Source organism: Entelurus aequoreus, linkage group LG15 (genome assembly GCF_033978785.1).
Source record: "Entelurus aequoreus isolate RoL-2023_Sb linkage group LG15, RoL_Eaeq_v1.1, whole genome shotgun sequence".
NCBI classification, from domain to species: Eukaryota; Metazoa; Chordata; class Actinopteri; order Syngnathiformes; family Syngnathidae; genus Entelurus; species Entelurus aequoreus.
The window spans coordinates 34,788,242-34,813,848 of record NC_084745.1 but is presented as its reverse complement, the minus strand read 5'-3'; the positions used below and the strand labels follow the sequence as shown (position 1 = coordinate 34,813,848).

Here is a 25,607-nt window from a genome sequence, read left to right as displayed (position 1 = left end):
AATGTTTATTAACAGGAAAAAATGTCCCTAGCGCTTCCTTATGAGCACCAACGGTGGCAAAAATCTATCCGGTTATAAAGTAGGCTTCGCTACGCATCTTAAAACAAAACCTACCGGTCTGTCAACTAAGTGGAAGGTGTAGTTTTGATAATTTTGTTTTACAACAACAAATAGGCTAACCTAGAATGGTGCTGCTTTTAAATTGTAACCGTAATGTTACCATATATCTCACATAGCTAGGCTAGTGTTGCTAACGTTTGTGTCGTCCTGTTGCACTCCTTCAAGTTGCATTGTTGTATGTGATGTACTGCATCTATGATGTTGGACTATTTCTGAGTTACAGTGTAGATGTAAAAAGTAGTTAAAGTGCACAATACCGTTTCAAAGACTGGCTTGGACAAACAGCTTGTTAGCATAAAGCTACAGACATGCAAAATGTTGCATTCCCATCATCAAGGCTAGTTTTTAGTCAACAAACTTTCAGTACACTTTTGTGAGACCCTCATTTGAAAAAAGCTTTAAAAACATTATAGTGAGGGATCTTTAAGTTTCTCCCATCCATTGTCCCATTAATCCAGTGACTTAGTCGCACCATTGGCAAACACACTGCTTCAAAAACCTTGGTCTGATAAGTCAAAATGTAAAAGGTGAATCCAAGGATAAGAGGTAAAGCACAGTTCAAGGGGACGTCTATTGTTGGCGACGGCAGCTGCGGATCATTCCTCGCACTTGCAGTCACATCCTATTGGTCGCTGTGCGTGTGGCATTTAATCATCCCTGGCATCGAGCTTGTTTCAGACAGTAGAGCTATTGATAGCCTTTTAGCCAACCGTATCAATGACACAGGATTTGTAGCAGATTCCACAATGAACCTTCTTGTCCGCTCTGCCACTTTAATTGGCATGAACTGACTATCACTGAGAGCCATTGGCATGTAAAGTGACATTTTCAGGGTTGCTAACATTACCCTAGTTAGCAGGTCTTTTACAGCCTGACAGAAATAGACATGTGAGGTTTTTGTCAGGATATTGTTTCTGCGATTTTGTAGCCCCTCGCCACAGAAATGTTGTAACACGAGTGTCTTCAGAGATTCTACGTGCCACTGTTTGTTTGCACAGAGGTTTGGGTGTGAGTGATTTAACGTGAGGTTGTGTGCACTCTGCCCGCTGTGCAGTGGAAGGGGTGTTTGTCCGTTGGGCGCCAATGTTTGCATAGGGCTGTCACGATGACTGGGCTGTCTGGCCCAGACGCTGTTCATCTGGAGCGCAGGGGCTACCGAGCAAAGTGCTCTTAAATCGCAGATGATCGCGGTTATCATAAAACTGGAAGAGAAGCAGAAGCGTGATGGAGCACCAAGCCAAAAGCCAAAAGGTACAGCCAAGAGTTGATTACATTTGCTAACATTGTGAAGTGATGACAATAGGATTTAGATTTTTTTCAGGGACTTGCTGTAATAACATAATTTGATTATTTTGGGATACATTTTTGGACCCTAACTGGATCTTAGAGTATACTTGCTACAGGCCAGTTATTACGTATTTGGGCTTACTTCCCACTACTGTTCTATTACTGCAATTTCCCTGACTTTGTGTGTTATTTTCAAGCTTAATTCTAGTCATTCTGATTATTTATCTTGCGTAAGGTGGTGTCTGTCATGAATTACTTGCGAGAGGACCGATCACATTGTTCAAATGATTTGCTTTTTACATTAACGCACTGACGAGTAAGTGAGCGTGCATTGGGTTTTGACTTGTGCTTATTTTGAGTAATAATTTCGCCAGACCTAGTGTGTGTGTGACAATCATTGGTACTTTAACTTTAACTTTATTCTTTGGGTTTTATTAAGAACTGACAACAGTCACTCTATGAATTCTGCATATATGCGTGCGCATTATGTCATGTGACTGGCAAAGCATGGATTTTGACTTTAGGATTATTTAGGGTGCACTTGTACTTCGTTAATCCTACCATACTTGGGATCACTTCAAGCCTAAAGTCTAGCACTGAGGGCTCAATTTTAGTGCATTTCCCCTTTTCTGGCATGATTGGGAGAGGATGCAAAGAGCACGGCATGATGCCTGTGCATGTGTGCAACAGCCATAGATTTAAATAATGCAATCACTTTCCGCCAGTTTTGAATGATAACCAACACAATTAATAGGATAAATCAATAGGAATACTTCAAATACTCCAAAAATCGGCAAGTACATTTTTGCACGTAAAAAAAATACATTTATATAATGCAATAGCTCCTTTCGCAAGTAATTAATGAGAGCTGCCACATTGCAACATAGAACTGAGTTGAAATCAGAGTTTGGGGGGGAAGTGATGGCACAAGCAAACAAGCTAAAGCAAAGTGTGAGTGCCCAAATCCAGTTTGAGGACGCCCTTTCTGAATCCTGGGTTAAAAGAGCGGAGCTGCCTGGAGAGGCTCAGGTGTCATAGACCTGCCATTTGTTTCCAGGCCATTACCTCAGAATAGGAAGCAGTGTGGTGCCACTCAGCAGGATTGATCATCTGACCTCACGCCCACTAGACGCTCGTTTTTCAAATTCATTGGAGAGATTTATTGGTGGAATCCAATCAAACTAATTAGATTTTTTTTATTGGTGACAGACATCAATTTGACTGTGTTTTAAGAGACCGGCCATGAGATTATAGGAGGCCGGGAAGTGCTGTGGGTCAGCTTTGATTGGCGAGTGTGGCGTTGGGGTTAATGTAGCGGAACTCTCTCTCTGCCCTCGGTGCCCCTAACCCCTTCCTCCCCCTAGTGTGGTCTCATCCTCCCAACTGGCCCTGAGTCACGCTTGACTCATTGCGTAGGACGGAGGTAGGGGGTGAATTTTGAGTGATGGGCGGTAAGTGGCCTACAATTGGTCGACACAGGAAGGTGCTGACAGCCAATGACGTGGGCTCAGCACGCTTAGATGGCTGTTTCTCCGTTAGGGATGTAGTTGTGTTATCTCAAAGCAGGAGAGACAGATGTGAGCTTGTGATGGAAAAGACATGAATACAAGAGACTTGTGGAACCCTCTGAGCTGAGGTCTGTTTTTTCCGCATCCTCTTTGTTGCTTCAATTGGTTTTTCAGGTAGTTATTTTTTTGTTGAGGGATTGTTTTTTGCGTCAGAAAGTAATCTTTTCAGCACGACATATGTTGGAGCTGTTAAAGTTTTCCGTGGTGGACCATCAACCACTCAAAGCTTTTTACGGATGAGCTGGTGTTTGTGTATGATTTGTGAGCAGAATTAGACAGTGTGAAGTAAATATACGTTACTTTACCTACGGGGAGTTTCTGCTTTAAAATGTTATTTTCCTTATATGTTTCTCTGCAGTTCAGCACGGCTTTGAGAGCTACAGGGTGCGAGTGAGTGGCCCGGCTGGACTTCAATTGGACTACCCTGTTGTGCCTTATGTTGGACAAAATGCTGGTACAGTGGCTGTCTTGCTTGGCGCTGTTTTCTCTGGACTGGACTCCGGGGAGCTCGGCCTACACAACCACTAGGGCCCAGGGCCTGAGGGGTCGCATCCAGAGAGACCGCAGGAATATCCGCCCGAACATTATCCTCATCATGACTGACGACCAGGATGTAGAACTGGGTAGGCCACTTCTCTTCCATCTTTATTCGGTTTCTACTTAAGTCTTTGTTTTCTGTGGTCGTCCTCTTCACATGAAATATTAAACGTAGCTCTCAACGGCCATCTGTCCCATTAACATTCTAATTATTTGCCACTCTGAGTAAAGGTCAAGTCATTTCAGTCACTCAAACACTACTTGATGCAAAGCCACCATTCTTGTAAAATGGCCTGCCCATTTATTCAGTATTTCCACTCCATACCTCCTCCTTCCCCAGGCTCTCTGCAGGTGATGAATAAAACCCGCAAGATCATGGAGGACGGAGGTACCTCGTTCACCAATGCCTTCGTCAGCACACCCATGTGCTGCCCGTCACGCTCCTCCATGCTGACGGGCAAGTACGTCCACAACCACAACACCTACACCAACAACGAGAACTGCTCGTCACCCTCCTGGCAAGCTCAGCACGAGCCACGCTCTTTCGCAGTCTACCTCAACAACACCGGCTACAGGACAGGTTGGTTTGACAAGGATGTTTGTTTTTTTAAGTAGACAATGTCTAGTGAGGACTTCTAGTGTTATTTTAGCGAATAATGGTATTCCATAATCAGGGTTCGGTACATACAGAACCAACTATCAAACAGTGTTTTCCTGCTCTGGCTGTACTGTATTTGTTTAGGGAGTAAACGCATGACTATAGGAAGTTATATCGAGTACCAAATGTTCTGCACCGAAAAAATGTGATTACGAGCAAATACCTGGCAAGAGCACAATTGTTGTTTGCTAAAACATGCAAAATAAATGTCAACTCTAGGGACGGCGTGGCGAAGTTGGTAGAGTGGCCGTGCCAGCAATCGGAGGGTTGCTGGTTACTGGGGTTCAATCCCCATCTTCTACCATCCTAGTCACGTCCGTTGTGTCCTTGGGCAAGACACTTCACCCTTGCTCCTGATGGCTGCTGGTTAGTGCCTTGCATGGCAGCTCCCGCCATCAGTGTGTGAATGGGTGAATGTGGAAATACTGTCAAAGCGATTTGAGTACCTTGAAGGTAGAAAAGCGCTATACAAGTATAACCCATTTATCATTATTTAACTCCTAATATTCTTTATTTTCTACCATTTACAAAACAAAATCAACAAAATATTTTTTTTAATGTGTGCTAAAACATGCTAGATCAATGTAAACACATAGGGCCTGATCTAATAAAATCAAAATATCACGCTCTAAACAGCGTGTGAAAACAATATAAATTGTTTGTACTATTAGTGTTGCGTGTGATCTACTAACAGTGCGTGTGCAATTGAAAAGTGGTGCAGACCACTTAAATGAGGTTTTTACAAGGACTATACAGTGCTTTCACTACAGAGACACTCGATCATTTACCTATTGCTATGTTTTGTTGTTTTTGTGTCCTGTCCAGCTTCTCAGGCAAATCACATAGTTGATGTAGATGCCCATATAGGCTGTTCAGATTTACTTTACAAAAGAGAAGTGTAGGATACTTCTTTTGTTGCCTTATTTGTATTTGACTTTATTAAATGTATTTATATTATCATTTGGTGCAGCCGGGCCGGAGCAGGAGGGGATAGAAAGAGAAAAAAAAGGGGGAAATTGTGGGACAAGAGGGGGATTAGACAGAGGAAAAAAACAACAGCAAACACAACAACAACAACAACAACAACAACAACAATAGAGCAACATCAGCAAATACGACATGTACAAATATGATGGTAAAAGTGATAGCAAATAAGCAGTTAGCGAAAATAAAAAATGACAATGAGCATTATTACACTACAAATGGAGCAATACAACTACCAATAGAAATAGCGCTATTGATAATGAACAATAATAATAATAATAATAATAATGGATTAGATTTATATAGCGCTTTTCTAGACACTCAAAGCGCTTCACAGAGAAGTGAGAACCCATCATTCATATTTACAACTCATTCATTCATCATTCATTCTCCGGTGTGAGCGGCACCGGGGGCAAGGGTGAAGTGTCCTGCCCAAGGACACAACGGCAGCGATTTTGGATGGTAAGAGGCGGGGAGCGAACCTGCAACCCTCAGGTTTCTGGCACGGTTGCTCTACCCACTACGCCATACCGCCCCAAATGCCCATAATGCAGAAAAATGGAGGGGAAGAAAGAGAAGCAACCTATATTAACCTTGTAGATTGGTAACAGTAGGTTAAGCTTTGTCAGTGTGCCATGTGTTACCCAGTTTAAACTAGGGCAACAACGTTAGTATATGTTTGATGAAAAGTGATTATGTGCATGAGTGTATCTATGTATATGTACTTGTATATGTACAGAATGTGTGTATGTGTTTGTACAGTGAATGTATATGTACAGTATGTGTATATGTATGTTTGTACAGTGAATGTATATGTACAGTATGTGTATATGTATGTTTGTACAGTGAATGTGCATGTGGATGTACAAACTTTGAGTGTGTAGGTATGTACTGTATTTGTGTATGTATGTGGGAGTGTAGGTACCTATGTATGTATGTGAGTATATGTGTATTTGTATGCTATATTTTCAAACAAGCAGCACGTACCACTTTTTATGGGCATTTTAGAAGCAGTCCTACAATGAAACCACTTATTTCTTTAGTGCGCTCTTCAGAGAGGCTGCAGCACTGACTGCGAATGTGAAGAAGAAAATGCATATTGCAAGAAGGGATACAATATGTAAATATCTTATATACTGTATGAAAAACAAACGTCATTAGAAAAAATAACGCCGGAAGACACAAAAACGCATCAATTGAATTAATTTTAATCAGTTCCCGAAGTCATCCAGCAGCAAATAACTGGTAATATGATATATTGCTGAATAGATTTTTCTTGTATTTTTATTTTTGGCAGTCCATACATGTATTTTTATTTTTTGGCAGTCCATACATGTGCTGCAGCACGATTGCTTCCTTTCTCACAGCTATACAAACTGCCAGGTTGCGCATGCCAAATAAAGACGCAAAATGGTGTTAGCAGTTGAGTTTTATTTTTGATAATTAAAACTGCGTGTGCAGAATAATTGTTTGCATCTTTTCCTCCCAGTATTGTGGGAGTTCTGATGATTAGCATATATTCTGAAGCCAGACCCAGTCTAAATGGATTGCGCTCCTTATTCTGCTCACTAAAGAGGCGCAATCCTTTGTGTTTGTTTTTGTTTCTATCAAGTTTGCACATGTTTTAGTACACACAAACCTTTAGTAAGTCATGCCCATAATGTTCTTTATTTTCTTCCAGTCACAAAATGAAAATCAGCAAAATAATTTTAAAAAAAACTTGTATAACATAATGTAAATTCCTAATCTTCTTTATTTTCTACCAGTCACAAAACGAAAATCAACAAATCTGTTCTAGATTTTCAAAAAATTCCCACACCACAACTGTCAATTATGCAACCTTAACGTCATAGCAAAGCTTGACTCAATTGTAATACGTCTAATATGATCAATTTCTGCAAATCTTGGGTCCGTTTTTCCTCCCACAAGTTCAACAAGACAGAGTAACATATCAGGCACTATCCTGATTAATATCTGTAGTAGTGACATCAAAGCATACAATTACATACAGTTCAATGACATGGCCGCTATTTGTCCACAAGTTTATGCAGTCTGTCAATTTCAATGAATCATCAAATATATAAGGCTGCACGTTTTACTGAGAAAACAGTCGTAAATATTTGAGTTCTAGAGGCTTATGCATAAAAACTAACATTAGTTCATTTTATCTTAATTTTCCTAATTAAAAAAGGAGGGACCTTCTTATAATTAGTTTATTGAGCTCAATGCAGTATACATTTTTTTTTTTTATGGGAACGTGCAACTCTTCAGGTTATGCTCCCTTCACCTTTAGCAGACTCACTTCAGACCAGTACCAGCCAGTGCATTTTTTACATTAAGCTCGACTCCACCGCGCTGCCTGCCTGGCTGTCTGCTGTGAGAAATGCAAACATGCTAAGCCTGCCAGGTCATTGTCAAGTCTCATCAGACAGTGTCCATGTGAGTAATGGGAAGGCGGTAGACCGGGAAGCTCGGTGGGGTCTTGCGCGGATGCCGCTTGACCTGCGTTTTTTGCGCTAGTCTGCAATTAGCCTTTACAATGGACAGACTGGCTCTCTGTACAAAACTATATGAACGCACACTTTTTGATTTAGTCAATTCTCTTTCTTTTGCAGCTTTCTTTGGCAAGTACCTCAATGAGTACAACGGCAGCTACATCCCGCCTGGGTGGCGCGAATGGGTCGGATTGATCAAAAATTCCCGCTTCTATAATTACACAGTCTGTCGGAATGGTTACAAGGAGAAACACGGTGCAAATTATGCCAAGGTATGTCGTCCCACGCATTTGTTTTCCCTTTATTGCACCAACAAATTACAGGTTCCTCGTATAAATCCAGACGCTGGAGCACTTCTCTTATCACAATGTTGTGATCCAAGTTTGAAAGAATTTTCACGGAATTAAAGGGCATGAGATGACTTCGATGACTCAACTTACCTCAACTTTTAGACAGTAACATTTAAGCACCTAAATGAGAAGTCAATGTCGGGTGGGATAAACACCACCTTTGGATTGGTGTGATTTTTGCGCTAAAAAAAGGAACGTGAGGGAATTTCATTTTACCACCGACCTACCCCGAAGATGAACTCTGTGGTCGTTCCTGTCTGTTTGGGGCCCTGGATCCATCTTCCTTGCGTGTTTTCCTAAGAGCTGTCAGTGAGTGTTCGCAGTCCCGTGCCAACATCTCCCCAGAGTTCGTGATCTTGTGGACATGAGATTTATCGTCGGGACATGTGTGAGCTTTCGTGACGGGCTGTGCAAAAGATGAGCAAACAAACGTTTACACAGCAACTCCTCTACCAACTTGGATGGAGGCGTAAAGGTTGCCCGCAGGTTGCGGGCAGAGGTGTTTACAGGACTCAAACATGGTCAGCAGTTTGTGGTTTTTTTAAAGCAAATGAACTCTCTATTTCCTATTTGGTGCTAAAAAGATGGTGAACTTGCACCACCAGGACAACCACTAGGCCTTCTTTTTAGACCCTGTCAGTACATTCTTCAAACAGTGCAGCTTGAACACGGGGTCATTGTGTTGCAATGAGACTCTTGTAAACTCAAAGCCACCCTCACCCATAATGGGGAAAAAAGAAATTGTGAAATGAAGTCATGCATGAACGGTCGCTACTTTCTACTAATCAGCATCACAATACTTTTTGGGAAGATACACTTGGCCTGGAACATCCATCCACAATTATGACCCAATGCATTTTTATAGAACTCTTCTACTCAACTATAGCACACGGTAGGGGGGAAATTGGGCAAAACATGTACCCATACTGTGTTTCCTGTGCTATTATTTTTCAGACAAATACATCATAGTATTTTTATTAAACCCTCATAAGTTGGCTTGAAATCTAAGTTTTTAACCAAATAACCATTAAATTTGGTATACACCTTTCGGGGCACTGACCAGCAACCGTTGGTAAAATTTGAGCAAGATTGGTTGAAAAAAATATTTTCTTTGCAGGGGCTCTTCACTATTTGCCCATAGGTCATTGAGCATTGGTCTAATGATGATAAAACTTAAAATTACTTGTATTCTAGCATGTCTTCCAAAGTATTTTGACCACAACTCATAGGGGGCGCCGTAAATGTCATTTACAGTCATGACTGTACACTAGACTTTTCATGCACGAGTAGCTGCCACCTCGGCCCTAGAGGCCTGGCTGCCAAAGCTACTTCTGGCATTTTCAGTCAAATCCTGCATTTTATTGTGAACGAGGCACACCCTTCCACGTGTCTCATATGCCAGGCAACAACCTCAGCTGCAGGTAGCAAGGCTGATCTGCCGATGGAAACTTGGCAAACACTTGGGGTGTAACCCAGCGTGCATTTAAAAAAAGCAGACAACACCGTGTCTGGAATAAATGTTTTGACAAAGTGTAACACTAATGCGTTGTTGTGGAAACGTGTTTTAGGGCCAAGCATTTCCTACATTCAGTGTGCCCTTCAAGATGGCCACCTCATTTCTCTTGCAATTCGTTGGACAAAAAGGAGTTTAGGACTAGATGGATACAGAGCATTGTGATCTCAGAGATGAGGTTTGGAGCTATCATAACAACATCAAGTGGTGTCACATTTAATAGCACAGGGATACCCAGACAGGGGAACAACCATTACACTGTACACACACACACACACACACACACACACACACACACACACACACACACACACACACACACACACACACACACACTGGCAGACTGCCAGCTGTTGACTCCACAGATTGGTACTGCGTGTACTCTATGAACCTGCATCACACCCTCTTATAATAGTAGCGTGTCATGGCGGTAACAACTCTCTTCTTCTCTTCCAAGGACTATTTCACCGATCTCATCACCAACGACAGCATTAACTTTTTCCGCATGTCCAAGAGGTTGTACCCTCATCGCCCCGTCATGATGGTCATCAGCCACGCTGCCCCTCACGGCCCAGAGGACTCTGCGCCGCAGTACGCAGAGTTTTTCCCCAACGCATCTCAGCACATGTGAGTATAAGCCAGTCTGAAGTGTAATATGTCAGCCTTTCAACTAAATCCGGCAGGAGAATGAAATCCGGCCAGCTCACTTTTAGTTCAAATCTTAACGTTTTTTGCAGCTTATCCTAAAAACACCATAGCATTCTTGTTATATATAATTTGAGTAGACTTTTTGCAGAAGGTTCTTACAAACAGCAGAGCACTATTGTCATATAGAGACTCTTCAACAATAATTTTTACAGTTGGTAAAAAAAATTACTACCATTTTCGCAACACTGCGCTGCTTTTATATAGAGGATTTTTGACGAGAAGAAACATATTGTGCGTGTTAATTTGACTTTCTATGCTCTTTGAAATGGCATTGACAATACAGTGGTACATCAATTTAAGAGTGCCCAATATTAGCTGTTTTGAGATAATAACTGCCTCTTGGCTAAATGTTCTGCTTTAAGTTGCAAGTAGAGATGTCCGATATTATCAGCCGATAAATGCTTTAAAATGTAATTTCGGAAATTATCGGTATCGTTTTTTTTATTATCGGTATCGTTTTTTAAATTTTTATTTTTTATTAAATCAACATAAAAAACACAGGATACACTTACAATTAGTACACCAACCCAAAAAACCTCCCTCCCCCATTTACATTCATTCACACTCATTCACACAAAAGGGTTGTTTCTTTCTGTTATTAATATTCTGGTTCCTACATTATATATCAATACAGTCTGCAAGGGATACAGCCCGTAAGCACACATGATTGTGCGTGCTGCTGGTCCACTAATAGTACTAACCTTTAACAGTTAATTTTACTAATTTTCATTATTTACTAGTTTCTATGTAACTGTTTTTATATTGTTTTACTATCTTTTTTATTCAAGAAAATGTTTTGAATTTATTTATCTTATTTTATTTTTATTTTTTAAAAAGGACCTTATCTTCACCATACCTGGTTGTCCAAATTAAGCATAATAATGTGTTAATTCCACAAGTGTATATATCGGTATCGGTTGATATCGGTATCGGTTGGTATCGGTAATTAAGAGTTGGACAATATCGGATATCGGCAAAAAGCCATTATCGGACATCAATAGTTGCAAGCAAAAATTTGAGTTACAAGCATCCCCGCCATTAGTTGCCGTAGAAAATGTTACAGTGAACCCTTTTACATCTGGGCTTACTCTCTAGCATTAGCTTTTAGCTAGAGGTCGACATAACTTTTTTTTCCAACCATGGGAAGGAAGGGAGAAACTGTAATTTTTGGTACTAAATTATATTGTATTGATTTCACACAAAATTTCTTATCTCAAAGACATATTAAAATTGTGCTGTTTTAGGGGGACAAAGCACCAAACCAATTGATTTCAACTAATTTCATTGGAAAATGTTGGTTTGAGATACAAGTGTTTTGAGTTAAGAGCTCCATCACACAAGCAATTAAGCTAAACAGTTGCTGTATATACGAAATACATTCCTTATTTTTATTAAAATCATTTATTTACATAATCCTGATTTGTTCTGTACATTATAGTAGATACGTACAATAAATGGTGCTAACAACCACAACATGTTGTCCTATCACTGGGTGGGTTCTAACATGCACCCAGAGAGTTTCTCCTACCGATCCTGTCACTTCCACCCATGTTGTCTCTACCCCACTTCCCGCCTGTCTATTTGCTCGACCTCTCGTGTTGCTGCATCGCTCCATTCATTCCCTCCCTCCCTATGTTTTTCCAAGTGTCTTTCCGAGTTTTCTGGTGCCTCTGGCCCCCCTCCTCCTCTTGTGTGATTCACATAGGACTTCCTGACCCTGTCCATATCAATCAGTACTTTCTCCCTGTGGATCTCGGGGCCGGGAGGAATGCATTGTGTGCTTTGGAGCAGCCTTTGTGGCATTATTAATTTATTTTTAGCCCCAGCTTCCATGTGACGGGGGTGGGGCAGAGGCCCCCGTGGTGACCGAAGGGGTATGTGCTTGTGTCATGTATGCAAAAACATGGTCATAATTTGTTGAATTTACACATTACGAATGTATTTTTTCATCTTTGAATAGTAATTTTTGTTTAGCCATTAGTCCAGTGCATTAATTTGAGATGTTAAGCAGTATAGTTTCATCATTTTATTTCCAACCCTGTCCTGTCCCTGCGCTCTCATGGTTGTGCCTCGTTTTAAACACAGGTTTTTCTGCAGCGTCTCGTTGCAGCACACAATAGCGTTGATGGATGTGTCTATGTTTATTTTGTTGTAATCCACAGCTAATGCCATCAAACGGCAACACATTCTTTTGTCATGACAGGGGGATTTATTTCAGAGATTCTGTGTTATTACAATTATCAAGGTGTATCCAATAAAGTAGCAAGTGAGCGTGTGTAACAGGTGGCAGGTGTTGACCTCCACATTCCTCGTTCCTCTTGGTGTCGGGGGGGGGCCCCATACCTTGTTGGCCCGTCGGCCATGGATGGGTCCCTTTGTTGGGCTTATTAGACCGCCCGTGAGGGCTAGGTGGGTGAGGAGTTCACTCTTCTCACATAGCAAAAGGCAGCACCTGATTACCGGTAAGTCTTCTTGTTCCATTAGCGGAAAGTGGCCCTCTTATGATTTATAGGGAAATAAACACTATATTCATAGTGTACAGTTCTTAGTTTGATGGTCCTCTATTATAAGGGACTTTTTATAATGTTCTGTCCTTATAGCCTATTTATGAGCAGTCCCAATACACCCCCTCACCCTAATTTTTAGCCCTATCCCTAAATTTTGCGCGTTCCCGTGAGGGTCGTGGGGTCCCAATACTCTTTGCATATCGGGGTAGTGAGCATAACGAAGGGTAGGGGGTATGGATCTAGCCCTTCAGAAAGAGAGATTTCAGATGCCGACTCGCCCATGGAGGGCCAGGAAAAAAATCTCAAATTTCTGGATAAGTTATATAATATATCACACGTTAGTTTACTACATTAGCCAGCTAGCCACTCTAGCTAACGTTAGGCTAAAATAGTGACAAAAAGCTTGCGAATGTGAAAACACTAACATTGCATACCTTTGAAAAATTCGCAAGAAACAACAGTCGTCAATTGTGGCTGCCGGGTTGTTATGTAATGGTGGGACTAGGCTTGTACGGTACACCACAACTAATAAAGTACCAAGGTACTAATGAATTAAAAATGTACTCCTGCCGTTGAAAAATACTGGTACTTTTTTTTTTTCATCCACACATGCTTCCGTGCGGCGGTTACATTGCTGAGCCGAAGCGCTTGAGTGCGTCAATGCGCACACGCAAAGCGCATACAAGCAGAAAGTGTAGAGAGGAAGAATAGCAAAAAAAAAACAATTCTACTGGTTAATAAAGAGGGTGCGTGAAGCACAATATGGAGGTGTCTAAGCTTCAAAAGTAACAATAAAGGTGACGCTTTCAACACAGACGCGCCATGCTGCAAACACTGCTTTAAAGGCCTACTGAAATGATTTTTTTTAATTTAAACGGGAATAGCAGATCCATTCTATGTGTCATACTTGATCATTTCGCGATATTGCCATATTTTTGCTGAAAGGATTTAATAGAGAAAATCGACGATAAAGTTCGCAACTTTTGCTCGCTGATAAAAAAAAGCCTTGCCTGTACCGGAAGTAGCGTGACGTCACAGGAGCTAGTATTCCTCACAATTCCCTATTGTTTACAATGGAGCGAGAGAGATTCGGACCGAGAAAGTGATGATTACCCCATTAATTTGAGCGAGGATGAAAGATTCGTAGATGAGGAACGTTACAGTGAAGGACTTGAGAGACAGTGATGGACGTATCTTTTTTCGCTCTGACCGTAACTTAGGTACAAGCTGGTTCATTGGATTCCACACTCTCCTTTTTTTATTGTGGATCACGGATTTGTATTTTAAACCACCTCGGATACTATATCCTCTTGAAAATGAGAGTCGAGAACGCAAAATGGACATTCAGTGCCTTTTATCTCCACGACAATACATCGGCGAAATGCTTTAGCTACGAGCTAACGTGATAGCATCGTGCTTTAACTGCATACAGAAACAAAAAAATAACGGATAGAAGGAAGAAAAGAAAATCAACAATACTATTAAACCGTGGACATGTAAATACACGGTTAATGCTTTCCAGGCTGGCGAAGGTTAACAATGCTGTGCTAACGACGCTATTGAAGCTAACTTAGCAACTTAGCAACGGGACCTCACAGAGCTATGCTAAAAACATTAGCTCTCCACCTACGCCAGCCAGCCCATATCTACTCATCAACACCCGTGCTCACCTGCGTTCCAGCGATCGGCGGAAGGACGAAGGACTTCACCCGATGCGTTTGGCGGCCCGGAGACGTAGGAAGTCAAGGTGAGGTCGGCGGCTAGCGCGGCTAGCGCGGCTAGCGCGGCTAGCGCGGCTAGCGCTCCAACAAAGTCCTCCTGGTTGTGTTGCTGAAGTCCGCTGCTAATACACCGATCCCACCTACAACTGTCTTCTTTGCAGCCTTCATTGTTCATTAAACAAATTGCAAAAGATGTCCAAAATACTGTGGAATTATGAAATGAAAACAGAGCTTTTTGTATAGGATTCTACGGGTACCATAACTTCCGTTACTCTGACTTCGTCACGCGCATACGTCATCATACCGCGACGTTTCAGCCGGATATTTCCCGGGAAGTTTTAAAAGTCCCTTTATAAGTTAACCCGGCCGTATTGGCATGTGTTGCAATGTTAAGATTTCATCATTGATATATAAACTATCAGACTGCGTGGTCGGTAGTAGTAGGTTTCAGTAGGCCTTTAAAACATGCCTCGCCAAAGGTGGCAATACAGTATTACCACCTTTGCTTCAAACTTAGGGAAATATGTAAATACAAGCATTCAGATCTGCACAAGGAGTGTAAAGAGTGACATGTAATATTATTAACAGCTCCCCTGTTGTGTACATGTTAATACGTAGACACGCACACAGCTGGTTGGCTTGTTGCCAAATATTAGTGGAGTCAAAACCGCCCACGTAACGTAAATTAATGCAAGTAAATTGACTGAATTTTGTAAAAAATAAATATATTTATTTTCATTTTTATCAATGTGTGTTTTACCTGCTACATGTCTTATCTGTGTACTTTTAGCTATAGTATTGTCTTCAGTATTTACTAATTATTGTATTTGTCTTAAAGCACAGATGACAACCATAAATCATGAATGAATTAAATGAGTTTATTTTGGTCATATAATCAACCATTTTGTGTGATTAATTTAATATTGAAGCATTTAGTATAATGTCAATAAAGCTTTCTATGATATTCTAACCTAATTCTAGATTATGGTAGACTATATGTAATATTTAAAACTGTAAATTGTTTTTTGAATGCAATTGGAAAAAAACAGTGTGTTTAATACCTTTTATTAAGTTAAAGTTAAAGTTAAAGTTAAAGTACCAATGATTGTCACATAACTTCAATTGTTCTTTGAGTGCAATAAGAAACATGTTTAATGTATCATACGATTGTCTGTTAAAATGAAGCCAATAATGACATTTTTTGTAGTCCCCTTTATTTTGAAAACTATCACAAAGTATAAAAATACATATGGATATACATTTTGGTACCTGTCCAAAAATACTGGTATGGGGATAACCCTAGGTGGGACGTATGCGCAAACGTATTGTAACTATGTATTCGCTTACTGCCCCAATTATGCAGTGACGTAGCAAGTGGTGTCCCAATTCTTAGGGAAGATTACAAAGCTCTACCACTTGTTGCTTCCTTTCGAGGGTGATAGTGAGTGAGGGCCAGTAGTCGTGAGTGAGGGTGAAGATTGGGATTGGGCCTAAATGTGAGAAAAATCCATCATTTACCTCACTTGTTTGAGCACCTCTTGTCTCAAAAGTGGACAAACGTTTCCCTATAGACATGATACCACCTTAGACCCGCCACTAATTGGATGAGCTTACCTCGTGTACATCAAAAATGGCAACATTTTTTAAAAAAATGCTTCGCTATACATCTAAAAATAAAGCCTATAGATCTGCCAGAGAAGTTGGAGCTGTAAGTTTGATAATTTTCTTCAGTGAATAGGCCAACCTAGCATGATGCTACTGTTAAAACTCGACTGTAATGTTAGCATTGTAGCTCACACAGCTAATGTTGCTGACATTGCATCTTCTTGTCCCATTAGGGATGGGTACCGTTCACTTTTGAATCGATACGGTTTCTCAACGGTACCAATTTTCGATAGTTTTGTGTGGGTGGATAAATAATAATTGTTTGATAGTAAAATCTCCTTTTTTATTGCAACATTTAAAAATGAGCTAATTATGACAACTGTCCAGTTGTTAAAGCTTGTTTCATTATCACATTTCAGTGTAATTTGAAGGTATGACATTAGGTTGCAATTACAGTTGCAAGTCCAAGACGTTAGATGGCAGTGGTGTATAGTTTGTTTTTTGTTTTTGTTGCGCCACAGAAAGTGGTGATACTGTAAATATTGTACTTATTACCTATTTGTTTGTAAAGTGCATCTTAGTTGTAGTTTTCAACAAATTTGGAGGTGTTAAAATTGCCATGTAAAATCACTAATGCTGATCAGTAGCATGGCAATAGCAAAGCCAATGTATATTAGCATTAAGCTTGCGCATTTTTGGAAAAGTGGAGCCTTACTTAACTTACGTTGTAGCCTTTTTTTGAGTCAATTTCTTTGTTCGCATTGAAAATTGCAACATTACCTGGAGGTAGTTTGGCTGAGTCCGCTCTCAGTGCTGCTGGAGTGGTCACAAAGTGCTGAAGTGCAAAGGGCCGGCTGACATCACGCGCAACCCAGGTACCAAAACATGACACCGTTGGATTTTACATGATCGGTGACCGGTAGATTTGTCAGTATTTGGTCGGTGCCAAAAAAATACAGGATTGGATACCCATCCCTATGTCCCATTTTTTAATTTCCATTGTTCTTCAAGTGAAAAGTTAGTGTATATCTAAAAATGGCATAAAGTACACAATAGCGATTCTTGGAAACACACTGTCTGAGACAGGTGTGGACAAACGCAGCTAATCGGCATTAAAGCTGCAGACACACTTTTAAACTGTCTAGTAATTGCAGCATAAAGTCTAGATATTGGTCAAAACGTTATTGTGGGACCTCTAGGACTTGTTGAAAAATAGTGTAAACCTGATACACATGTACCCTTTTTAAATGTGGTCCTCTTGAGACACAGGTGAGAAGCGTCCATAACCAAGACTCAACGTCTTCCCTGCTGTTTATTCACTCATGTTATTCCCCAATTTTTCAGATGACCGTGACTTATTGAGTTCCTCGGTCCAGACGTTGATGCAAACTTCGCGTTGGGGAGAACTTTTTATTTTCACAAGCATGTGCCAACCCTCAAATGATTTGTCTGAGCCAAGAGCGCTGTGGCGCGAGTAGACTCTCGTCTCTGTGCGAGCAGAGAGCCGGTCCTGGCACACCAGTATCAAGACGTTTCCATCTGCTAACAGAGCCGCTACTGACGCCTGTCAAGCGTGGCGGACGACTGTGGCACCTGCTACTTGGCAGCGGGCTAAGAGACGTGACAGACAAGTCCCTGCATGCTTGGAACTGAGATCTTTCTTTGTGTTGTTACTTTCAGACTGACAATGTATTTCATAACCTTACCACCATGACCGCTCACTGTTGTGCAAATACCGGTAGCTCATTCTCTCACGTGTTTCTTGCAGCACCCCCAGCTACAACTATGCCCCCAACATGGACAAGCACTGGATCATGCAGTACACTGGCCCTATGAAGCCAATCCACATGGAGTTCACCAATTTCCTCCACCGGAAACGGCTGCAGACTCTCATGTCTGTGGATGATTCTGTGCAAAAGGTGAGTTGCCTGTCAAAGGCCGGTGTACCTAATGAGTGTCCTCCATCGATGTTCCTCTTTTCTTGTTTCCTGCAGGTTTATGAAATGCTGGAGGAGACTGGAGAGCTGGAAAACACGTACATCATTTATACCGCCGACCACGGCTACCACATCGGTCAGTTTGGCCTCGTCAAAGGCAAGTCCATGCCTTATGACTTTGACATTCGAGTGCCGTTCTTCCTGAGGGGCCCCAATGTAGAGCCCGGTGCAGTGTAAGGAACCCCTTAAGATCACCACGATCCTTTTAACATGTTATTGCTGCAAGGTGTTCAACACTTAATGTATGTATGATGCTGCATGCTTCAGAAACCCTCACCTGGTGCTGAACATTGATCTGGCGCCTACGATCCTGCACATTGCTGGGCTGGACACGCCTCCGGACATGGATGGAAAGTCTATCTTAAAGCTGCTGGAACAGGAAAGGACTGGCAATAGGTTAGTATAGGGGTTCTTAAAATCTTTGACCTCTGGGCCCAACTTTTCCACTACAGAGGGGCCCAGGGCCCACTAAAATATCACCACTGAATTAGTATTGTATTCCATGATTATATTTAACCTACTTACAGTTTAACAGGATAAACCCTGTCAAATGATATGAAACAATGAGTAGATCACAGAGTATTATCATGGCTTTGGTCAGACTGATTAATAATGACAGGCAATGACATGACATAAAAAAATAATAATAATTTTTAAAAAAAATACAAAGTTGACAACACATAATAATATAAATTAATATATTGCAAAAGGTAATGTATAGTATGTCATGCATGATTGTCCAGTTTTGCCTGAAAGGGCAATGATAATGATAATAAATACTAATCAAATATACTGCAAAAGATGGGATGTCATAAAAACTGAGAAAAAATAAATTTTGCTACACAGTGCTAAAATAAATTAATAATAAGTAATATGTTTTTTTAAATAAACTGTCAATAACATTTAGGTGCAAATGAAAATACAGCTTCACCATTTTGTCGCTTAAGAAACTTCTTTATGACTTTGTCTCCAGACTTCTGTTTGTTTGATATTATCATTACTGCCACAAGTGGTGGAAAAATATATTACAACTGAGTACCGCTGCGGCCCATATGGACCTCAGCTAAGAAACAGAAATTTTTTGGCGGCCCAAAAGTGGGCCCCAGCACCTATGGTTAAGAAACACACTGGGTTAATATACAAGTGGATGGACACTTGTGAGCACAGTACAGTACAGCACTGTTATTGCTCAAGCTATGCATAGAGTGAGCTTTAAAAGCTTGTGGCTGCTTTCTGTCAGCTGTTAGACAGAAGTGCTTGAGGTTCTTCTGCTGAAATTTACAGGACAATTTGTTTACTCAACATTTTGTTTCTCCGGGCCCGAGTGGAAAAATCGCTCCCCTGCACAATTTAGTTTGTGGCATTAGGAAAAACAAACGCAAAGTGAGATACCGCCTCCTTAGAGAACATTTCATGTGCAGAAAAGCGGAAAAATGCTGGAACTGCAAAGCCTACAAGCTCTTGAGTTTGCTTTAATGTGTGCAAGCTGCATGCCTGACGTGCTGTATCAGATAGGGAGAACCCTTTGACGACTAAAAGGTTTGTGCTTCTTTCTTTCCCCCCCAGATTCAAATCCAACCGGAAACCCAAAGTCTGGAGGGATACATTCCTTGTTGAGCGAGGGTAAACTGGAGCTCTCTCTTCCTTTTTCCTCCTCTTTCTTTCTGTCATCACCCAGCGTATAATGTCTTAACATAAACCTGAAATGTACTAAGTTTTCAACCCTCCACCCTGCCACACAGCTGCTTCTGCGGGTTTTACAGTCAGTTCGGATGTTTATCTGACCAAAGTAAGTAGATTCCTTACACTTCAGCAAGCGTTTCTACAAAAGTAAACCTGAATATACTTAAGAGTAGTCTGTGTACAGCTTGTACAGCAATATCAATTTGCTATCCTCTGAAAATGACTCAACACCTTATTGTTTTAATGACTGACAACACATGTGTGTCATAGCTACAGACAAGCGTCATGCTGTTGATCTGCATGAATGCTGCACGGTTAATTGAAGGGACACATTTGTTCCATGGTAACAAGCCTAAAACCTTGTTTTCTTGCCACATGGCTCGTCTACTAAGAGATCCTGTGGCTTTTGCTTTGTTTAGTCGGCGAGAAGAGGCGAGAGTTGTAGCAAGAAAACTTCTGACTGTTGTTGGATGCTCAGGGCATTGTGAGTTTCCGACAGTTCTTGGCTGAGAACATTATCACCGACCTGGCTCCTTGTGATTTATTCCCATTTTTATAAGAGAGTCATCAAGGGGATCCATTTATAAGACTCTCGATCTGTGATTCTGCGGTACAACTCCATCTACTGGTAAGGCAAAAAAAAAAACTTGATTCAAGTACAGTGTTTTTTTTCTAAATTCAAACACAGTGTTACTGTTCAAACTACTTATCATGTACTTTTTAAATAAAACCTCTTGTTTTTAATGTATGCTTTGGCCTACTATGCTACTGTATTTTGATGTTAGACATTATGGTGGTACTTGAAGAGCCAAGTGTTTTCTGAGTTGATACATGGTACAACATTTTTTAGAACCACTGCTCTAGATGACATCAAAATGAGCATAACAATCTTTAGAAGAATCCTTCAAAGAGTGCATGAATATGTGGCAGGGAATGTGCGTTAGACTGGAGGAGGATTACTTCGAAGGTGAGAACTTGATATATGTTTTCAGTGCAGAACTCTTCTGACGTACATCGATATTTTTCCAAGCTGTACACTGACTACTCAAAATTATAACCTTTCATTGTCATTTTTTTGTCCCAAAAGAATATTTTTAAAAATGTTTGCTGAATTGTGAGTGCTCTACTCAATATGGTGAGCTACTGCATAAAAAGGTGTCAAACTCATTTTCATCATGGAACAAATCACATTTACGTCTGCCCTCAGCGCTGTTTGTAAAGGGAAACCATATAAATGTATAAACGCCTCATGATATTATTACACAGTTGGCCCCTGGCCTTTCATTTGATTATTATTATTCACCGACAAACTGATGGAAAACTTCCTTTGAAATCAAAAGTCAAGATGACAAGCAGATATTGAAGTTAACTTGGAAAAACTTATGAAGAAGAACTTCAGCTGCATGCAGTACAATTTTTTTCTGTCAAAATGGAAATACATCTAGCAAGTAAGATGAAGTTCCTTACTGACGCACATTATTTCCAGGGTTTTGCGGGCCACGTTTAAAAGAAGCGGCATGATGCCGTGGGCCAGATGTGGCCCTCGCACCTTGTGTTTGACACCTTTGCTGTAAAATAATATACAGGTATTATATATCCTGATCCACACCAAACCAGCATACAGTGATGAACAGGATGACACCTGCGGCTTGGTCATTCTGCTAACATCCTACTATCTTAGCTCTCTATGCCCATTTGTTAGCTTGGACTTCTTATTTTTCCATTAATTTATTAGATGTCAGCATCTACACACAAACACACACACAACATTTTATGGAAGTTAAAAAAGCTTGTTCTCTGCACTAATGTGTATGAAATAAAAAGAGTGTGACCTTTGACCTGCCGGGACTTTGGCTCCTCTAATCCATTCTTCTATTAATCCACACTGTTTATAAAGGCTGTCTGCTTGTGCGCTTGCCTCTTAATGCTGAGATTAGCCTCCGCAGACCTTTCAGTCTGCTGCCCATGCAGCTGCACACTCTCCAGCTAAAGTCTGTGTGCACTTGAACTGCTCGTGAGGTATCTGCACTCCACATTACAGCAGAGAATTTAATCATCGTTGTAATTTAGTTATCAGGGAGAGACACTGGCTGTGCAGCTCTTTAATTACACTTGGCGCAAGGCTCCGAAAGACAGCCAAGCCAGTGTGTGAACCCTGGCCGCGTGCCCTTGGAACAAGCGCGCCAGACGGGACAGCGAGCCGAGTCTTAAAGGGGCAGGTTGTTCTGTGCTTATTTGTTGCCGTCACTCTGTCTGTGGCTTGTGAGAGGCCAGTCTGACTCTCTGGCAGAGAGATGGGGGCGAGGGTGAGGGTTTGGACTGGCATGGGCTTGGAGCGTATATGCAGCCAGGTCTTGTGGTAGAGGAGATTGGGCTGAAGCTGAAGCCAAGCTGAGGTCAGGGCTTCATGTTCAGACGCACTCTTCATACACAAGAAGCTGAGAAATATCCAGAAATCTCTTAACATTAAATAAGCTCTCTCACGTTTTCTTTGACCCTATTGGCTGCTGGGTTTAACGGCTCCTTTTCTCATTGTTGTGCAGAAAAATCTTAAGGAAGAAGGACGATTCTGTGAGCACGCAGCACACCAACAGCCTGCCCAAATACATGAAGGTGAAAGAGACCTGCCAGCAAGCTGAATTCCAGACACCATGTGAACAGCCAGGACAGGTAACACATTATGATGTTTACAATGTTTACAATTGTTTTTGCCAATAAAAGTTCTGCATTATACTGTATTCAAACTATCTTTCCGTAAATGGTAAATGTATACTTGTATAGTGCTCTTCTCCCTTCAAGGCACTCAAAGCACTTTGACACTATTTCCACATTCACCCATTCACACACACCTTCACACACATTCACACACTGATGGCGGGAGCTGCCATGCAAGGCGCTAACCACGACCCATCAGGAGCAAGGGTGAAGTGTCTTGCTCAAGGACACAACGGACGTGACTAGGTTGGTAGAAGATAGGGATCGAACCATGAACCCTCGGGTTGCTGGTACGGCCACTCTCCCAACCGCGCCACGACATCCTCGTAATGTTGTATTAGCCATTGGAATTTTGACAGTTAAAAAGATGTCATATATCACATAACAACGTAACATAAATGCTATGTGTCCATGAACACATCAATATTTTCAAAAACACACATTACTCTTACTCTAGTGCGGGGGTCGGCAACCCGCGGCTCTAGAGCCGCATGCGGCTCTTTAGCGCCGCCCTAGTGGCTCTCTGGAGATTTTTCAAAAATGTATGAAGAATGGAAAAAGATGAGGGGAAAAAAAATCAATTTTTTTGTTTCAGAATGTTTTCTGTGGGAGGACAAACATGACATAAACCTCGCTAATTGTTATAAATCACACTGTTTATATTAAACATGCTTCACTGATTCGAGTATTTGGCGAGCGCCGTTTTGTCCTACTAATTTTGGCGGTCCTTGAACTCGCCGTATAGTTTGTTTCCAGGTATAACTTTCTCCGACTTTCTAGGACGTGTTTTATGCCACTTTTTCTATCTCATTTTGTCCACCACACTTTTAACGTTGGGCATGAGTGCACAAAGGTGAGTTTTGTTGATGTTATTGACTTGTGTGGAGTGCTAATCAGACATATTTGGTCACTGCGTGACTGCAAGCTAATCGATGCTAACATGCTATTTAGGCTAGCTGTATGTACATATTGCATATGCCTCATTTGTAGCTATATTTGAGGTCATTTAGTTTCCTTTAAGTCCTCTTAATTACATTTATATCTCATGACACATGTAATATGGCTTTTAATTTTTTGCGGCTCCAGACATATTTGTTTTTGTATTTTTGGTCCAATATGGCTCTTTCAACATTTTGGGTTGCCGACCCCTGCTCTAGTGTTAAAACATCAAAATCCATGAGTTAAAAATAATTATTCACATAACACATTTACAGGCTGCCATGTAGTCCTGAAAAAATGTGTTAGTTAAATCAAGTAATTTGTTTAGAAAAAATCTTGAATTTGTATTTTGTTGCCAGGATGATTTGTTTACTGAGTAAAATACGCAGACATCGTTTCTGCAAAACTGCTCCAATAGTGCACATGAGAGTGGTGCATCTGATGGTGATGCAGCTTGTGCTGCAGGCTTGTGTGTGTTTGTGTGCGTGTGGCAGAAGCAGTGGCGTTCCGAAAGATGGCTCAAAGAAAAACCGTGACAAGGTGGAAAGAGAGCAAAGGGCCCAAAGAAGTTTTGCGATCATTTCAAACTGAAAAAGACAGACTTTGTGTTGAAAAGTATTCCATCTTTTATGTTTGACTTGAATAACAAATGTTTTATTTAAACACTCTGGGACATGTAAGGACATGTTAACATCTCCCATTTGTTAATGCTAATTAGTTGTTTGTCCAAAAACCAAACACCACTCCTTCCATATTTACCTTTTCAAATGTGTGCGTGTAAACTTTTTTAAATGCATTGTCACTCAATGTTTTTGTTCAGTTTGATTATTTATTACCTTTCAGGCTTTTTTTTTGTTTGTTTTTTTCAATAGTGTATAGTGATGCTCCCTTGGCGAAGTTGCAATTTCAATGTTATGTGCATTTATAAGAAGAAATAATAGGGATAATTACAAAATTAATTATTTACTTACCATATTTTTCGGACTATAAGTCGCAGTTTTTTTTCATAGTTTGGCCGGGGGTGCGACTTATACTCAGGAGCGACTTATGTGTGAAATTATTAACACATTACCGTAAAATATCAAATAATATTATTTAGCTCATTCACGTAAGAGACTAGACGTATAAGATTTCATGGGATTTAGCGATTAGGAGTGACAAATTGTTTGGTAAACGTATAGCATGTTCTATATGTTATAGTTATTTGAATGACTCTTACCATAATATGTTACGTTAACATACCAGGCACGTTCTCAGTTGGTTATTTATGCATCATATAACGTACACTTATTCAGCCTGTTGTTCACTATTCTTTATTTATTTTAAATTGCCTTTCAAATGTCTATTCTTGGTGTTGGGTTTTATCAAATACATTTCCCCAAAAAATGCGACTTATACTCCAGTGCGACTTATACTGTATATGTTTTTTTCCTTCTTTACTATGCATTTTCGGCCGGTGCGACTTATACTCCGGAGCGACTTACACTCCGAAAAATATGGTAAATTATTTTGCGTAAAAGATGCATTAAGGCTAGAAAGTCTGTTTTATTCTATTTTTCGATTAATCAAACAAAGTAATTGATAGATTACTCGATGACTAAAATAATTAAAGCTGCAGCCCTACTGTGGTAAATCAAAAGCCTCAAAAAGCAACTACAGCTGACTTGGTCACGCCTCAACTGTTTGTCAATACAGTGATATATTAAATGATGTAGCTTTATGTTTGCATGTGGACAAGAGGCAATAACTGTGTAGAAATATGTGACTTTTTGAAATATCGCTATTCGTTTGGACATAGCTTAAAGAGTGGCACACAAGCATAACAATATTACAGCAACATTTTACCAGCAACATCATGCTACATGGGCATATTTGGTGAAGAGAAACAAAACTTACAGCTTCCACGTCTGTAGCTGACTGGCAGATTTTAAAGATGTGTAGCAAAGCCTACTTTTTTTTACAAAGCTGTCTTCAGTGAAGTAGAGCAAACAAGTGCAGGAGATGATACATTTTGGTGCTCATGGACTTTAGAGCAGTCCTTCCGACTGACCGGTGTGTAGATTTCTTTAATGTTAATAAGATTACAATGTTATAATAGTTTTATAGACAAATTATACAATTTATAGTATAGTATTTTCTTTTTCCTAGAGGGGGCGTGACAAAAAATATTTGAGAAGCACTGCTTTAGAAACACACATTACTGTTAGAACATTTTTAAAA

The 25,607-nt window shown here is 40.6% G+C and overlaps 1 protein-coding gene across 7 annotated transcripts in view; it reads left to right on the top strand.

Annotated features, from left to right (window-relative positions):
• sulf1 (sulfatase 1) overlaps nt 1–25,607 on the top strand; it is a 177,444-nt gene that overhangs the window by 134,810 nt on the left and 17,027 nt on the right. For all 7 annotated transcript variants that reach the window (XM_062021273.1, XM_062021269.1, XM_062021271.1 and 4 more), the window contains 9 exons: nt 3,334–3,598; nt 3,853–4,092; nt 7,770–7,921; nt 9,970–10,139; nt 17,822–17,972; nt 18,048–18,223; nt 18,318–18,446; nt 19,617–19,673; nt 22,277–22,403. In XM_062021273.1, coding sequence (XP_061877257.1) covers nt 3,412–3,598; nt 3,853–4,092; nt 7,770–7,921; nt 9,970–10,139; nt 17,822–17,972; nt 18,048–18,223; nt 18,318–18,446; nt 19,617–19,673; nt 22,277–22,403 — 1,389 coding nt within the window. In that variant the 5' untranslated portion in view covers nt 3,334–3,411. The remainder of the gene's footprint in view (nt 1–3,333; nt 3,599–3,852; nt 4,093–7,769; nt 7,922–9,969; nt 10,140–17,821; nt 17,973–18,047; nt 18,224–18,317; nt 18,447–19,616; nt 19,674–22,276; nt 22,404–25,607) is intronic.